The following is a 19,439-nucleotide window of genomic DNA, read 5'->3' as shown; positions in this document are numbered from 1 at the left end:
ATCCCTCCTTCAACACCATGCTCAGTTTATTCACCTGCAAGAGGCATTTGCTTTTCACCTGGGACAAATTTAAGATTAATACCTATGGTTAGCTCCCTAATTTGTGAATACTAACACAATACTGAAACCTCCCAGAAAAATGTAGCAAAATAAAAGGAAAAAGTATCTCATGAAGCCTGTAGATGCCACAGGCAGAGTGAAGTTTGGAACAACACTGCGGTGTGGAGGCAGGAATTCTCAGGGGTTGAAACAGAGAGTGACTAGTACATGTATTCCCAGCAGCCTCACTATGGAGCAGTTACAATTTAAATTTCAGTCCTAGCATAAAGACTAAATTATTATGTTATTGGGATATTCATGGTACCTTGTGAATATTTAACACTGAAAAATTTAAATTCATGGATGCTGAATTCAGCTTAACAAAAATTCAGAATATGAATCTGGCTGAGGTAGAAATAAATGAAGAACTTCACTTCCAGCTCCTTCTAGTCTAAAGGTGGATTAGACTTATTTTTACCTAAGAAGGTCACAGAGTACAACAACCAAAAAGGCAAGTGCATCCTTCTCAGGGCAATGTCCCTTAAAGCCAATGGTCCATTCCATGGCCGCATTTTTCACAGAAAACTAAAAGGACAGGTGAAGGATGTGGTGTAAGCACTATGAGCAAGAAATGCAAGGCCCGTTCCCTACAGATGCTGCTACAATGCGCAGAAAGCCCCCTACGAATGTTCAAGTCCAAAGATTAGTCACAGGTATTTATTTCTGTGGGGGATGGGCGGGTGAGAGCCACTCAGGACAATGTGCAGGAGCTGTGACTCCAGACGTGATCTCAGGCATGAACGAAGGTGAGAATGACTGCCTGTAACGAGAGGCTACGAATGCAAGAGTAGAGTTCATGGAATGATCTACCGCAATGCCACGGGCTCAGTCCACTCATGGCCAAGGCTGATTATTGTTTCCTATTTGCTAAAATTCAGCCTCCATTATAATCACATTAAACATAGGCAATTCTGCTAAAATCAATTCTAATTTTGATGTAATTCAAATAAGAAGTCTGTTTTTAGAACTGTTACATAAGAACAGTCCCTAAAACTGTTCTCCAAGTGCAAACCACATGAGATCATTATTCTGATTTACAGGAATTTTGTAAATAATTACAATCATACTTTCTTTTGAATAAACAAAACCAAAATTCTGAAAAGGGAAGCTGCCTTATATAATCTTGTTGATGAGCTTGTCTAACAGCTCTTTCTCTGGAAGATCAGCAGGACAGAGTACTGCTACTCCCCCTAGTTTAGGGAAGTGTCTGACAACGTGCTACGCCTCTAATCTGCCAACTTGAAACCACACCCAGATAATGAGGAACAAAGGAACAATTACAGTTATCACTGACCTTTCCAGAAACGATCTTCTCATAAATCTGAATTGGTTGGTCTGCAAAGAATGGGGGGTAACCAGCGGCCATCTCGTAGATCAGCACTCCCAGTGCCCACCAGTCCACCGCCTTATTGTACCCCTGAAACAAGGCAGAAGCAATGTCAGTCACTACATGAGTTACTGGGGAAAATGAAGACAAGCAACTTGGAAACAATCTGGAAATGCATGAACGTGACTGCAGCAGCTGTTAGCAGCTGTGAGAGGTGGGATATGAGAAATGAACAAAAGCTATCTGGACAGGTTTACGTAAAGGAAATGACCAATTTCCAGATACTCGAGTTTGATATTGGGAAGGACTGTTAAAATCTCTTAGGCTTCAGTGGGATTTTTGCTGTTCTTCCACAGCAGAGAGGGAATGAGACCACAGTACCTCTGCTGGGCCATCCCACACCATGGCCTGTGCGATAGGTTAGCAACAGCATAGCTAAAAAGGTAAAAACATTCTAAAACAAAATTACTGGAACAATGAATGATGAAGCTGACTTCAGAAAAGCTTATATTCTTGGATCTGAGGTGAAAATACTTGAGATGATCATGTCTATTTCAGTATCTTTTGAAAACTTAAAATTTAAGTGTTTTTTTAATCAGCATTAACATTCAAGTACATGTGAAGTTTGCGATCTGTGGTCTGTATCTCACCTCCTGAAGGCACAGGAAAGAAAACAAATGCATAGGGTTTTGTGAGCAGCATATCAAAAGAAAAGGCAAATTTAAAAAATACACTATGAGTCAAATACAACTCAAAGGTTCTGATCATCTCATCTGGTATTTTTTATACCAACCTTACTAAAATCCACATAAACATCTTATAAGAGGACACCTATTGATAATGTTTATATTAATACGTTTATATTAAGTTTACAATAGGTCAGGGTCTTCATCAGATAAAGATTATGTGGGAGGAAAACAACAACCCCATGTTCCACCTTTTTGTCAAGACGTTAGCTTTACTTAGTTTTCTAATCATTTAGTTTTCTATTCATTGAGTAAAATCTAATACAATATGGATATTTCCCTTTTTCCTCTGATTATATATTTTAAAGGAGATCTGTTGTAAGAGGGACAATATCTTGCTAATAGGAATGGGACCACCTGCTCACTTTCACTTCTGTTTTACATTCTGTGGATGTTTATAGCAAACATATTCATCAGATACAAGATAACACATGGGATAGAAAATTTAAATGTTACTAGAAAAACACTATACATAGTTAACAGGCAAAGGATATAGACTCACAATTTAATTTGTATACACATACAAAGAATACTATGGTAATTGCATATTTGAAAATATAACTCATAATCAAATGAAACAAGATACCATTCATTGTCTTTTAAATTAACAAATATTCTCAAGTACTGAAAGGATACAGTAAAATAGACATTACCACACACTCCTGGTAAGTATCTAAAATGCTACAATCTTTTCAGAAAGCAACTTGATCATTTATATCAAGAGCCTTAAACACATTCATACCCTCTGACTCAGCAATTCCACTGCTGAAAATAGAGGAAAAACTATACTACATACAAATCTCAGAAAACTCTACAAACAACAAGACAACAGGAAAATGTAAAAAATAACAATAGAAGAGTGACTACTTTATGGTACATTTGCACACATGCACTAGCAACACACATGTGCATATTCATGTGTGCATGTTATGTATGTGTAAAAAATCATACACAAGCCGGGCGGTGGTGGCGCATGCCTTTAATCCCAGCACTCGGGAGGCAGAGGCAGGCGGATCTCTGGGAGTTCGAGGCCAGCCGGGTCTACAAGAGCTAGTTCCAGGACAGGCTCCAAAGCCACAGAGAAACCCTGCCTCAAAAAACCAAAAAAAAAAAAAAAAAAAAATCATACACAAATTATACATTCACCATGACTGCAACTAGTACATAAATATAGAAAAACATACAACACGTCTTTTCTTTTTTTTTTCATTTGGTTTTTCGAGACAGGGTTTCTCTGTGGTTTTGGAGCCTGTCCTGGAACTAGCGTCTTTTCTTAAAGCCTGCCTTTGGGGTGGGAGGACTACAGGATTTTTGGGATTCTTCATTTTCCTAAAATCTCCAAATTTTGTACAATGAACATTTCATAATGCACTCAAATAAATACACGTGTGCAAGTTTTCATAGTTATTTTATGGTCATATTTATAAGTGCATGAAAGGGAGAAATGTTCAAAGTTACCAACAACGGTATTTAATTTTTAAGGATTAATTAGACTGTAAGACACTAGGAAGCTAACTTAAGACAGTTCATAAGCTTGTTTTAATTATTATTTAATTTCCCAGTCTCTGCAGTTCTTTAGGCCTGTGCCTGTTCTCCTCCTCACTTGTTCCTTTCTGAGCCCAGTCTTTTCACTTTCCCTTCCTACTTTCTCCATCCAGAGAAGAAAGCAAAAAATGGAAACACTTCTTTAAGTGTGGCTACATTTGCTACACTAAATGTAAATGCACTAGTACCACAGTCTACCATTTGGAAAGCAGGCCAGGCTTCAGCAAGGTTAAAAGGGCTTAATTGCTGTATTACTGTTTATTACTATTAAACTAAAATTAAAAATAACTTTCAAAATTCTCTTCATTTAGGTTGTGAGTTGAAACAAAGCTAACAAGTGACCTGTCTTGTCTCTAGATTTGTGCTTGGAGGAACCGGGAGAAAGCCTCCTGTGCTGGTCTAGTGGGGAAGAATACTGACTGGGGCTTCAAATGGTCATTGCTCTGCTTTTCTAAGACCCAGAGTAAAAACTAACACGGATTAGAGACCTGTGCCAAACTCTAGACGGACTGTTATCTAGAAATCCTGCGCTGTAGATTTAAATTCATATCTTAAAAGACCTCCAGCTTCTGTCAAGGAACTGCTTGTCAGAAGTCCACAGACTCTGCCTCTCTGTACACCAACAACACCCAGTACCTTGCTGAGGATGATCTCCGGGGCCAGGTACTCTGGGGTACCACACAATGTCCAAGTCCTGCCCTTGACTCTTTTGGCGAATCCAAAGTCTGTGACCTATAAAAGGAAACAGAAACGTGTGAAGTGATCACTTGGCAGAGAACGGATGACCTATATTTAAATTCAAAGTTAAACTTTCAGGATTAAAATTTAAAAAAAAGGAAGATGTGGCAGTAAAGAAAAGAAGAGTCAGCGAGGCAATAATTCGTGAAGGCAGAGCAGAGCAGTGAAGCTAGAACCCCTCTCAAAACAAATGAACCAATGCAGCCTGACACACTGAATGAAAATGGAAAGCAACAGTTTTACTATAAAGCAAGCACTGATGAAAACAGCCCTCAAGTCCAACGTGTCTCTGGCCACAAAGTTATCACTGGGGAAGGCTGGGACACTCTGCTGCCAGGTAAGCCATATAAAGCCATGGCCCTGTGCTGTTAACAGAACTGGAGAGAAGGCTACCAATTTCCGTCTGCAGTTAGGTCTCATCCCACCCCATACTGATGGTAAAGTGTCTGGACTAGGAGACGATTGGGTTAAAATTCTAATTCTTCCACTACTGGCTGTGTACTTGGCCGTAACTGAGTCTTATTAGCTTTAAAATGGCTACATTAAAAGCATTAACAATCCACAGGGTTATTAGTACTAAAGGAGGAAATACAGGTTGAATATCCCTATCCAAAACACTTAGGACCAAAAGGGTTTGCAGTTTTCCAGGTTTTTTAATACTCCTAATGTACAGTGAGCTCCTGGAGAGTCATGTTTCCTAGGCCCCTTGTGGTCACAGCCGGGAGGATTCCCAACACTGTAGAGCACATGCACCTGAGTGCACCGTCACACGAAGCCACCCGAGGAATTTCCCACTTCCAGTGCCTTATCAATATAAAATAGAATTTCGCACTGGGGTCTTTTTTGTGTTTTCTGGCGGAGGGCCGCTCAGCCGGTCCACACAGGCCTCCTGGCACTCATCACTACTCCCACATGTAGCTATTACTGTGACTTTCTGCAGGAGTTTGATTCTAGGAGATATAAACAGGCTTCTCCCTGATGTGCTACTTACTTGTCTGCAGTGGCAGAACTATGAACTCACTTTGGATAGACACAATTTTTCCCTCAGATAACAACTATCAAACATTGACAGTTGAGGCAAAATGTGTGACGCTGTTTCTTAGTGTTTCCCAAACACATATACGCAAAGTGTTCAAATCCTACCTGGATGTAACCCTGGTGGTCAATTAAGAGGTTCTCAGGCTTGAGATCTCTGTAGATGAGGTCGAGGGAATGGAGGTACTCAAACGTTAGCACAATCTGGGCCGCGTAGAAACGAGCATGGGGTTCACTGGAAAAGAGAAGAGCGTGGTGATGCTCACTACTGCAGATGGTGACGAATGCTCACTAGTGGATTACACACTACTGCAGGTGGTGACGAATGCTCACTAGTGGATTACACACTACTGCAGATGGAGTGGAGATATTTCTCACTCAGAAGTTGGTGAAGAACTCACATTTTCAAATATCTATTGCTTTCAAAAACACTACTGTACATTTATGGGACATACTCCCTTTATATAATAGTAAATATAAGATACACTCAGGATCTTATTTTATACTGAGGAAAACATAACCTTAAAATGGTCATCTTGTTGCAAATTACCACTGCCCACACTGGGACTGGTGATGCTGTTACAATTCCAGCTGGTCTGAGAAGGACGGAACAGCCACTGTGCCCATTCTATAGTCTATAGAGCCACCACTCCAGGCTCCAACTCACAGGCTGCATTTACTTTCTCAGACAGTTAGGGGCTTAAAGAATTTCATTATAAGAATCTCTTAATTGTGTTCACTTGAAGATGAACACTGTCTCTGAAGCATTTCCTGTGCACAAATGGTGATACGCCGTGACCAGAGAAAGGGCGTGATATAGAGTTCAGAGAAGAGCAAATGCACTCCAATCCAGACGCCCACAGGCGATCGTGTCACGTGAATTTCCAAATCCTGTTCTAGGTCTGTTTACAGTCACACATGTGCAAGCTGTATGTTTTCACAAACAAGGGAAGGTTCTAATACACAGGCCATACATCAACAAACTCTGTAACTTTTACTATTAGTGTTATTTTCATGTTACAGTCTTAGTATTATTTAAAAATGGTCTGCCAAATTTCTAATCCGAATTTCTAGTTCATTTTCTCGTACATTCATTGAATGTTTCCTAATTTGCCTGATTTTAATGACCTTCATATTTGTGTCTTGAATGAACAACATCAACATTTAAAATAATTTTTCTCAAAGGATGGCACCAGAACCAGAAATATCTAGAGTGTGATACATGCTACTCTGTATGTCCATCCACACCCCAGCTCTATGTCCATACACACCCAAGCTCTATGTCCATCCACACCCCAGCTCTATGTCCATACACACCCCAGCTCTATGTTCATACACACCCCAGCTCTATGTCCATCCACACACACTAGCTCTATACTCATGCACAGACCCCAGCTCTATGTCCATCCACACCCAAGCTGTATGCCCATCCACACCCCAGCTCTATGCCCATCCACACCCCAGCTCTATGTCCATCCACACCCCAGCTCTATGTCCATCCACACATCCCTAGCTCTATGTCCATCCACACACCCCAGCTCTATGTCCATCCACACCCAAGCTGTATGTCCATCCACACCCCAGCTCCATGTCCATCCACACCCCAGCTCTATATCCATCCACACATCCCTAGCTCTATGTTCATCCACACCCCAGCTCTATGCTCATCCACACCCCCCAGCTCTATACTCATCCACACCCCAGCTCTATGCTCATCCACACCCCCCAGCTCTATACTCATCCACACCCCAGCTCTATGCTCATCCACACCCCAGGTCTATGCTCATCCACACCCCAGGTCTATGCTCATCCACACCCCAGCTCTATGCTCATCCACACCCCAGCTCTATGCTCATCCACACACCCCAGCTCTATGCTCATCCACACCCCAGCTCTATGCTCATCCACACACCCCAGCTCTATGCCCATCCACACACCCCAGCTCTATGCTCATCCACACCCCAGCTCTATGCTCATCCACACCCCAGCTCTATGCTCATCCACACACCCCAGCTCTATGCTCATCCACACCCCCCAGCTCTATGCTCATCCACACCCCAGCTCTATGCTCATCCACACCCCAGCTCTATGCTCATCCACACACCCCAGCTCTATGCTCATCCACACCCCAGCTCTATGCTCATCCACACACCCAGCTCTATGCTCATCCACACCCCAGCTCTATGCCCATCCACACACCCCAGCTCTATGCTCATCCACACCCCAGCTCTATGCTCATCCACACCCCAGCTCTATGCTCATCCACACCCCCCAGCTCTATGCTCATCCACACCCCAGCTCTATGCTCATCCACACCCCAGCTCTATGCTCATCCACACCCCAGCTCTATGCTCATCCACACCCCAGCTTTATGCTCATCCACACCCCAGCTCTATGCTCATCCACACCCCCCAGCTCTATGCTCATCCACACCCCAGCTCTATGCTCATCCACACCCCAGCTCTATGCTCATCCACACACCCCAGCTCTAAGCTCATCCACACCCCCCAGCTCTATGCTCATCCACACCCCAGCTCTATGCTCATCCACACCCCAGCTCTATGCTCATCCACACACCCCAGCTCTATGTCCATCCATACACCCCAGCTCTATGCTCATCCACACACCCCAGCTCTATACTCATCCACACACCCCAGCTCTATGCTCATCCACACATCCCTAGCTCTATGCTCATCCACACACCCCAGCTCTATGCCCATCCACACCCCAGCTCTATGCTCATCCACACACCCCAGCTCTAAGCTCATCCACACCCCCCAGCTCTATGCCCATCCACACACCCCAGCTCTATGCTCATCCATACCCCAGCTCTATGCTCATCCACACCCCAGCTCTATGCTCATCCACACACCCCAGCTCTATGCCCATCCACACACCAGCTCTATGCTCATCCACACATCCCTAGCTCTATGCCCATCCACACCCCAGCTCTATGCTCATCCACACACCCCAGCTCTATGCTCATCCACACACCCCAGCTCTATGCTCATCCACACCCCCCAGCTCTATGCTCATCCACACCCCCCAGCTCTATGCTCATCCACACACCCCAGCTCTATGCTCATCAACACACCCCAGCTCTATGCTCATCCACACCCCTCAGCTCTATGCTCATCCACACCCCCCAGCTCTATGCTCATCCACACACCCCAGCTCTATGCTCATCCACACACCCCAGCTCTATGCTCATCCACACATCCCCAGCTCTATGCTCATCCACACCCCCCAGCTCTATGCTCATCCACACCCCCAGCTCTATGCTCATCCACACACCCCAGCTCTATGCTCATCCACACCCCTCAGCTCTATGCTCATCCACACCCCAGCTCTATGCTCATCCACACACCCCAGCTCTATGCTCATCCACACACCCCAGCTCTATGCTCATCCACACATCCCCAGCTCTATGCTCATCCACACACCCCAGCTCTATGCTCATCCACACACCCCAGCTCTATGCTCATCCACACCCCCCAGCTCTATGCTCATCCACACCCCCAGCTCTATGCTCATCCACACACCCCAGCTCTATGCTCATCCACACACCCCAGCTCTATGCTCATCCACACCCCAGCTCTATGCTCATCCACACCCCCCAGCTCTATGCTCATCCACACCCCCCAGCTCTATGCTCATCCACACCCCCCAGCTCTATGCTCATCCACACACCCCAGCTCTATGCTCATCCACACACCCCAGCTCTATGCTCATCCACACCCCTCAGCTCTATGCTCATCCACACCCCCCAGCTCTATGCTCATCCACACACCCCAGCTCTATGCTCATCCACACACCCCAGCTCTATGCTCATCCACACCCCAGCTCTATGCTCATCCACACCCCCCAGCTCTATGCTCATCCACACCCCCAGCTCTATGCTCATCCACACACCCCAGGTCTATGCTCATCCACACACCCCAGCTCTATGCTCATCCACACACCCCAGCTCTATGCTCATCCACACACCCCAGCTCTATGCTCATCCACACACCCCAGCTCTATGCTCATCCACACCCCCCAGCTCTATGCTCATCCACACCCCAGCTCTATGCTCATCCACACCCCAGCTCTATGCTCATCCACACCCCAGCTCTATGCTCATACACACCCCAGCTTTATGCTCATCCACACACCAGCTCTATGCTCATCCACACCCCCCAGCTCTATGCTCATCCACACCCCAGCTCTATGCTCATCCACACCCCAGCTCTATGCTCATCCACACACCCCAGCTCTAAGCTCATCCACACCCCCCAGCTCTATGCTCATCCACACCCCAGCTCTATGCTCATCCACACCCCAGCTCTATGCTCATCCACACACCCCAGCTCTATGTCCATCCATACACCCCAGCTCTATGCTCATCCACACACCCCAGCTCTATACTCATCCACACACCCCAGCTCTATGCTCATCCACACATCCCTAGCTCTATGCTCATCCACACACCCCAGCTCTATGCCCATCCACACCCCAGCTCTATGCTCATCCACACACCCCAGCTCTAAGCTCATCCACACCCCCCAGCTCTATGCCCATCCACACACCCCAGCTCTATGCTCATCCATACCCCAGCTCTATGCTCATCCACACCCCAGCTCTATGCTCATCCACACACCCCAGCTCTATGCCCATCCACACACCAGCTCTATGCTCATCCACACATCCCTAGCTCTATGCCCATCCACACCCCAGCTCTATGCTCATCCACACACCCCAGCTCTATGCTCATCCACACACCCCAGCTCTATGCTCATCCACACCCCTCAGCTCTATGCTCATCCACACCCCCCAGCTCTATGCTCATCCACACCCCCCAGCTCTATGCTCATCCACACCCCAGCTCTATGCTCATCCACACACCCCAGCTCTATGCTCATCCACACACCCCAGCTCTATGCTCATCCACACCCCCCAGCTCTATGCTCATCCACACCCCCCAGCTCTATGCTCATCCACACACCCCAGCTCTATGCTCATCCACACATCCCCAGCTCTATGCTCATCCACACCCCCCAGCTCTATGCTCATCCACACCCCCAGCTCTATGCTCATCCACACACCCCAGCTCTATGCTCATCCACACACCCCAGCTCTATGCTCATCCACACCCCCCAGCTCTATGCTCATCCACACCCCCCAGCTCTATGCTCATCCACACACCCCAGCTCTATGCTCATCCACACACCCCAGCTCTATGCTCATCCACACATCCCCAGCTCTATGCTCATCCACACACCCCAGCTCTATGCTCATCCACACACCCCAGCTCTATGCTCATCCACACCCCCCAGCTCTATGCTCATCCACACCCCCAGCTCTATGCTCATCCACACACCCCAGCTCTATGCTCATCCACACACCCCAGCTCTATGCTCATCCACACCCCTCAGCTCTATGCTCATCCACACCCCCCAGCTCTATGCTCATCCACACACCCCAGCTCTATGCTCATCCACACACCCCAGCTCTATGCTCATCCACACATCCCCAGCTCTATGCTCATCCACACACCCCAGCTCTATGCTCATCCACACACCCAGCTCTATGCTCATCCACACCCCAGCTCTATGCTCATCCACACACCCCAGCTCTATGCTCATCCACACCCCAGCTCTATGCTCATCCACACATCCCTAGCTCTATGCTCATCCACACATCCCTAGCTCTATGCTCATCCACACCCCAGCTCTATGCTCATCCACACACCCCAGCTCTATGCTCATCCACACCCCCCTGCTTTATGCTCATCCACACCCCAGCTCTATGCTCATCCACACCCCAGCTCTATGTTCATCCACACACCCCAGGTCCTTGCTTCACTCTCTGCAGGTGCAAAGTAAGCAGCAGCTGACTTTTAGCAGCGATATTTTATAATACCCCTCCAGTTTCAGTCATGTACAAACAGTGTAGCAAAGAATGAGGGAGGCCCTGGAGTAGATTTTGGAAGATTCCTCCCCAGTTTTGGGGCATGTAACCTCAGAAACTTTGAGAATTTCATCTGGAAGTTCCCTTTTATTTTTCTCCTTATGTATAAATATGAAGTCTGCTGAGTATCTTATTTTTTATAGAAGAAATAAAGAGATATGCAATCTAAAAATTTCAGCAGCTTTAAGGGTAAGTCAGGACTCAGGTGACTGACTAGACTGAAGAAGGTTATACTGAGCAATGACTTAAACCCTCTGACCCTCCCTGGGGGAGAACAAGGAAGGCCTAGGGCTCATAGAGCGCAAACATGAGAGTTCAGGAAAGACAACATTCTACTCAACTACTCAATCAGTCTGTGTTCTTTTCAGCACTGTGTGCTGTGTTAAAGTAGCTCTAGTGCAGAATGTGTTTCAGGACAGGTTTGAGTGCGACATTTCAGTGCAAACATGGGGTAATACAGGGGAACACGAGGACTCTAGGGCTCTTAGATAGGGGACAGGAGGGAAGTGAAACAGGAAGTAAAAGGACACTATCACAAACAAATAGAAGCCACATTTCATTACAGTCTCCAGATAGGAGGTTCCCCTTACACTAAAAATCAATAAATACAATCGTTGCTTAGGCCTCAGGCAACTCAAGGAATGGTTGCCTCCCTGTTCTTCTCTTGTGAAAGCCGAACTCTGTGACCAGCCTAGTGTGAGTCCTCCGTCCCCGGGGAACTCACACTTAGCTTCAGCTGCATTTCGAATACTGAACGAAACTGGTTATGGTCTTAATTTTAGGTTCATTTTATGAAGGTTACTAATTTCTAGTAGTAATTTCAAGCTATGAGCCTTGTACACAGATAAAACTATCAGAAGGTTGCACTGGAAATAACCTAGTACATTGTAAAGCCTTTACACTGTGTATGTATTTAAGAAACTCAACATAACAAAAGCTTTATAATATAATCTCATCATCATAACATTTATTGATTGATTCGTTTCTTTGTTTTGGTTTCTCTGTGTAGCCTGGCTGACCTGGAACTCACTCACGGATATCCCCCTGCCTCTGCCTCCTCAGTGCTGTGTCACTATCATTTTCATATCTCTTCCTCATATCCACATTTACTCAAACTTCTACCATAAATGCTACTATCATTAGATATTATAAAGCGCATAGCATATATTAGTATATGCCTCAGATACTACTATTTGTTCAATATATGTTGGTATTTTAAAGTTTATTTTTTGTATTTTTTCTTCAAACTGTCTCACAATACTTACCAGTGGTAGAATATTTAATTGGCTTCATCCTGTTGTCATTTGGATTTTAAAGCTCATCTATGCTATAACCTCCTATTAATGCTTCCACCTAATACTTTCTATGGATAAAATACAGTTAATGAAATCAGTATATCTTGGCTGAAAGTGAACACAAGCATGGGAAGAATCAAGGAAGTAAGACAGGAGTCAGTGTTACCTGAACCTTCCGATTCTTCTCAGATGAGAAAACATCTCACCCCCAGGAACATACTCCATAACCATGTATAAATTAGAATTATCCTATGAACAAAGAAACAAGTAAATACCAATTATAAATTCTGGGTAAAAATATTTTTAAGATGACAGCATGTTAAATTAGAAAGGGCAAAGTCAAATCCGTGTGACAGGTCACAGAAGTGCTCCGGCTCTCCCACACGCATCTCCACCCCTTAGTATCCCAGCCATGGCGACGCACAGGACTTTTGCTGTTCCTGCTCTTGCAGGGAACATTTAACTTCTGAATAATGAAATACTGTAGCAATGACATACTGGCACAGCATTTGCAAAGGAATAACAAAGTTAAAAAACAATTTGGAAGAGTTAATAAGAATATTTATGCTTGCGAGATAGATGGCTTAAATATTTTAAGTATATAAAGCTTTATTGCATTTGGAGAACAAAGGACTAAACAAAACCAAAATGTTGCCTATGATTCAGCAGTGCAGAGACCAAGTTATAAGTCATTCTAAGGAACTGAAGCCTGGGTTTAAAGGATCCACCCTCCCCACTTAGTCTGACTCATGGGCCCTGCACAGAGGCTCATCTCCCTGGTGGTAAAATAACAACAGCAAAGACCCCAACCACAAAGTTCCAGAATATAAATTACTGCATGAAGAAAAACGTTCAACTCAAATTGGGAAGGGCTTAAGAGATGCAGAAAGTGTTCAGCATCCTCATTTGAATGGAGCCTAAGACAGACGAGCAAGATGCCTGCTCCTGCATCATTATAATGTTGGGTTTTGTGTGGCCTTCCCATGAAAACCACACCTATCATCGTCAACACCTGCTCCGGGGAGAAATTCTGTTCATTTCCTGTCTAGTTCCCTCATCTCACTCGGGTTCTATTAGTCTCAGATGTCAAAAGGCACATCTGATGGAAAAGATCTTCCTTAGACCGCAGGGCAACTAACCTTAAAAGAATACTCCAATCGGACAAGAAAGGGAAACTCCACCGCCTGTAGTATGCGTTTCTCATTCAGAGTGTGCTCTATCTGCTTCAGCTTAACCACCTGCACATGAAAGACACATAGACAGACTTTAGTGCATTTCTCTTATCGTCCTAAAGAAAAGGCTTTCATACAATAACCACAATGGATAAGCACCATTACTAGACCAGGAAAGAAAATAATCAACCAGGCTGAGAAGAGTCAAATGCTTACAGCCGAAAAGAGTCCCAGCCTTGGTCCTCAGAAGGTGAGTATGTTCCAGCTGTGGTGATGCATGTCCGCTAGCCCAACACTAAGACTAGGCTAAGTTCAAGGCTAGCCTCGGCTACACAGTAAGCTACTGCCCTCCACAAAAACTAGCTATAAATCAAGTTAAGGACCAAAGTTAAAAAAAAAAAAAAAACGACCTATATTGCTTTAGAGGTTACTATGTGAAAGTATTTGCTGCTAATGATATGATCAAATCACTTATCAGCTCAGTGGCAGGAAATTAAAGATGAAAGAAAAGTTAAAAGCTGAGAAAGGAGAACAGTGGCAAATATGAATAAGCTGTTCAAAACTGTACTTGGAGAAAAATAGCTAAACTCTAAAGGTTCAATTTACATAGCCACAGAGCAGAATATGGAAGAAATCTGATCTTCAGGACAAATGAACACTGGACTGGTCAACAGATGGTCTTAGGGAGGTGGAGAGAATGCATGTGTGTATTAGTGGTAGGGGTTTCTTCCAGGCCAGAGGTGTTCTCCTGAGGTGAGGCAATCACAGACGTCAGTCCCCTGGACTTGAAGGAGAGTACTGGCCCAGCCAGAGCCTGTCACACTGTTAGGATCGGGGCGAGCACTGCTGAGCAATGACTGACTGACCGGGAGCTGGAAGATCTGGGTTCTAGCCTAGACCTTCAACCAGCCTTGGGGTGCTTGGAATGCTACTGCAACTCTTTAGCTTTTAAAGTCCATACAATGAAGCTGTTGGGTCACTTCTGTCCGCGTATTAACTATCACAATGAATCACTTAAGTGACACCAATTGGGGAATTTATGCTTCTTTGTGTCTGATTTTGTACGATACAGCAGATTTTTAACTAGGCATAAAATCTGTGTTAGTTTTTGAAATAAGTAATAAAAAATCACAAGAAAGACATTATCTGTCTCATGAACTTAAGCCAACTATATACATATGTGATATAATGATTGAACAGGCATTATTCAAAATAGCAGAACTGGTAAGGCATATTTTCATCCAATTTTTAATGAAAAAGTTTTAAAAAAATTTAACTACTTAGATAAATTCACTTTTAATTATGATCATCCACTACATATAAATCATGAGAAAAGACACCTATGTGACAGGGTAAGAAAACGTCTGCTTTCACATTGCAAGGGATTTACTTGAAGGATGCCTGAATATGCAAACAGCAATATGTGACTTGTAGTGATAGTTCATTTATATTTTAATAAATAAAGCTTGCCTGAGGATCAGAAAAGTAAAACAGCCACACTGGCCAGCCTACAGACCAGGCAACAATGACACACACCTTTAATCCCAGCAGCCACACTAGCTTAACATAGAAACCAGGCAGTAGTGGTACATGCCCTTAATTCCAGCCCTAGAGAGCATTATAAAACAGGAGAAGACAGCTTTCAGTCTCAGAATGAGATTCCTGGAGGCAGGATCGCCATTTTCAGACTGAGGTAGAGATAAGAGTCAGTGGCTGGCTGTTTTGTTTTCCTGACCTTCAGGTTGAACCTCAATTTCTGTCTCTGAGTTTTTATTAATTTTGCTTCAGTCAATGACCAGCAAATGAGAACTAAGATGTCAGAAGGTATCAGAAGAGAAACTGCTTACTTGAGGCCAAGTACAGAACTCTCATCTCTAAAATTCTGATGCTTTAAAAGTGGCCATGGGACACACTGCAAGGCAAACGGTTATATACTGCCCGGTACACAGTAACAGTGCAAAACAAGTCAGCTGTTACTATAACTTACTCAAACAGAAAAGCGCTGTGATGAGTGTAGAAGATGGATAGAGAATAAAGGCTCAGAAGACATGGAAGGAAAAGCAGGGTAGAAGTTAATCCCCAGAACCAGCCCCAAAGGAAGAAACACACGAACGGAAGCAAGCTACAGTTAAGGATAGCATTTCTGAAAATTTGGTAAACAATATGTCAGAGAAAACTTTACAAATATTCCTTGGGATACAGTCCATATTTTACCTTCAAAATTCATATAGAATTTATCTTTAATATTTATATTAGCTTAAATAAATTGGTGTAAAGGCACTGAGAGATCACCAGTTGGTATTTCAAGTAAAACATCAGAGGAGCTATTAATAAATCACAGGCACCCCCCACGCCCAGAAAAATCACTGTATCCTTTTGTGAGTCAGCTTTCAAGCCAGAGAAGCAGACACAGGCCATGTGGACAGCATGAGGTAAGAGAGTTTGGGAGACACATCATGACAGGTTAGGAAGTAGGAGGTACAAGCTGAACTCTGTCTCCGTTTACTAATGTCAGCAGCCTTCAGATGAGTCAGAGAAAAGCTATGGGATGGTGAGAAAGCATCTGGCTGGAGAGGAAGGGAAACAGAAGTAAAAAGTCTGGGGTTGGGGAGTCATGGTGTTACTATAAAAGACTGGCTGGTGTTAACTGGGCATCAAAGGGACTGGAAGAAAGGATCCCGGGGATAAGGGTGTGTTTTGAAGGGAAAATGAATTAGGAATAAGGCACAGAAATCAGATAAACCTTGGCCTGCACATGGGCTTAGCTTACTGGCTGTCAGACGCTGGGGAAATTGAGAGGTGATTAGCTTAAAAGGGAGATCAATGCCTCATACACTTGTGAAGTTTCACTGACACAACAGCTGCCTATGTGTTACACGTTTGTGTGTGTGCACATTCACGTATATATTTGCACATGTGTGTGTATGTGTCTGCTGTTTGCCTGTGCTTTTGTGTATGTGTATCCTAGCAATATCTGACACCCTGTACTAATACCTTTAATTTTTGGATTGATATTCCCCCTTGTACACTAAGACTGGAGAAGATAAGTTTACCTAACTGAATGATATATATGAACTTACTGGCAGAAAGAGAGTTATTATGACCTGTTATTTTATCACTTACCTCAAGCAAATTAAATAAACAAAAAAATCAGAATTTTTCATACTAATTTATGCTAAGACCCAGTATTCTGCAGTATGGAAATTACATGAAATTCTAGTTATTCCTCTGTGAAATATCCATTACCATGACTTATCCATGAGGTAGCCACCTTGGTAATTTACTTAACAGGCTTCTAGAAGCTAAAAATGTCTTTCCAAATACTTTCAGATGGTAAATGTCACTAACTTCTTAATATTTTTGAAGTGAAGCATTTCATAAATTCTTTAAGAAAGATGACATAATCTTAGAAGCTGTCCTGACAGCATTAAAAAACATTGTAATGGCAGGTTTACAAATACAAGATGAAACTGAAGCCTCTCGCCTTTTTGTTACCAGCATGAACAGGCAAGTTGCTAACCTCGAGATCCATTAACTTCATCTATAGAACGAAGACAAGAATTAAATGACCTGGGAAAGCTCCAAGCTCAGACAGCATAGGAACCAAAAGCCTAAGAAAGAGTGGCTAAGAATCTATGTGGAGAAAATGTGAAATAACCAATGCAGGTGGGTGGGAAGGTAAGAGAGAGAGAGAGAGAGAGAGAGAGAGAGAGAGAGAGAGAGAGAGAGAAAGAGAGGGAGAGAGAGCGCTAGAGCCTAGAGCTTAGAGACAAGCAATCCTTGAAGAACATGGAGAAACAAAGGAAGACCCACAGAAGAAGGGCAGGATAAGGAGGGTGGTATTTAATAAAAGGCCGAATAAGAGGAGCAGAGTCCACTGGAGTTGGCGACGCGGGCAGAGACATGTAGGAAGAGCAGTGAGAGGCGGGAGACGGACAAGGGACAGCTAAACTGTAGGGTCAGAGCTGAGAGGAAGTGAGTCAGTGAACTGCCGCTTCAAGAAGAACGGCTAGAAACTCTGGGAATGAAGGCAGATGCCAAAGGTGTTCAATTAGATGTATGTATCACATCTTTAATTTTAGGCACGTAAGCCATTATCTCCTTTACATGTGAAAGATTAATCTGGTTTCCAATAAAATGAAGGTTCAAAGAGTGATGCTATGGTGTCCAACATGTGTGGTCATTTAACATTTAAAATGTAAAATACGCAACAGGTTTTGAAGACTTAGTATGAACCACAATAATTTTATATTTGTTAAGTACTAAACATTAGGCTATTAAATAAATCAGACTTTAAAATTAATTTCAGCTACTTTTTATTTCTTATAATGTGGCTATTAGGTAATGTAGAGTTACAGGTACGACTTCTTGTATTACATATTATCATGGAATGGAGTTACCTTGCCACATCTGTCCCTTGGCACTGTATTCCCATAGGCCAGCTACTCCATCATGTCTGTCCCCTGGCTACTTCCCAGCTATGCTGCCACCAATTTCCTACCTGGATCCCAATAGGACAAGAAGTCAATCTCTGTCAGATAACAACTAAGTAACATGTAGCAATATTTGCCCATGCCTTTCCCTAAACAGTTAGTGATTTCTAGGAAAACAAATGCTTACTATCTAAGGTAATAAATATTTCAGATATCCTGATTTATCATATTGGTATAGAAATAATGAAAAGTTGTCTTACATAGAATATAGGTTTTATAGTTTTTTCATGACTTAACTGATACTCTAAACTGACCAAACCCAATCCTGTCAAGCACCAAGTTTCTGCTATAAAGTAAAACAGGACATGAAGTAAAGTCACTAGGCTTCTGTTCAGTCTGTGGATGCAGTGTGAGAGGTGCTTGTTCTGCACATATGGAATATGTATATTGTTAGTGCACATAGATATGTGTTATCAATAGACATAGCAATGGCATGTTCCCATAGACTAAAACCTACAATAACCACACATTAAAACTGCTACCTACACACCAAAACCTCTATAATCATATAGAAATACTAAGTAATAAGAATGCAAGCAGCAACCTCCAGCATTAGGTGAAGGAGCCGGTGGCAGCTTATCCAGCTGACCCTGAGGGCACAGGGCACCCACCTTCTGCTTGTCTAAGATCTTCATGGCATAGTACTGCTCGGTGGCTTTGTGCTTCACCAGCATGACTCTCCCAAAGGAACCTGTTCCAAGGGTTTTCTTCCTTTCAAAATCTTCGAGCCCAGCATTACTCTAAACAAGCATAAAGATTACAATAAACCTTTAGATTAGAAATTCCCGCAGGACTGCAATTACTATGATTCAGTGTTATATAATCATAGTGGGTAATTTAACTTGCAGCTTCTCCATGTAGAAACAACACACACGCACTCTTCATATTTCAGATTACTCATTCTACATTCTCCTCTGAATAACAAAAGTCCAGTAACAGAGAAAAATTTTGTAAGATGGAGTATAAAAATAATGAAGGAAATAAAAGCCTTGGCTCAAACATTAATGGTCATATTTCATCCACTGTGAAGTCCTAACACA

General features: G+C 43.6%; 1 protein-coding gene across 6 annotated transcripts in view; it reads right to left on the bottom strand.

Annotated features, from left to right (window-relative positions):
- Positions 1-19,439, bottom strand: part of Prkacb (protein kinase cAMP-activated catalytic subunit beta) — a 91,868-nt gene that overhangs the window by 14,837 nt on the left and 57,592 nt on the right. For all 6 annotated transcript variants that reach the window (XM_041656537.1, XM_041656617.1, XM_041656672.1 and 3 more), the window contains 6 exons: positions 19,011-19,139; positions 13,874-13,972; positions 12,901-12,983; positions 5,599-5,725; positions 4,354-4,449; positions 1,394-1,516 (listed from right to left, as the gene is read on the bottom strand). In XM_041656537.1, coding sequence (XP_041512471.1) covers positions 1,394-1,516; positions 4,354-4,449; positions 5,599-5,725; positions 12,901-12,983; positions 13,874-13,972; positions 19,011-19,139 — 657 coding nt within the window. The remainder of the gene's footprint in view (positions 1-1,393; positions 1,517-4,353; positions 4,450-5,598; positions 5,726-12,900; positions 12,984-13,873; positions 13,973-19,010; positions 19,140-19,439) is intronic.

Source organism: Microtus oregoni, unplaced genomic scaffold (genome assembly GCF_018167655.1).
Source record: "Microtus oregoni isolate MIOR12 unplaced genomic scaffold, Mior012 000000F_ref0000247, whole genome shotgun sequence".
Classification (NCBI taxonomy): domain Eukaryota; kingdom Metazoa; phylum Chordata; class Mammalia; order Rodentia; family Cricetidae; genus Microtus; species Microtus oregoni.
The sequence above is the reverse complement of the archived record's forward strand: the minus strand, read 5'-3'. Positions and strand labels throughout refer to the sequence as shown.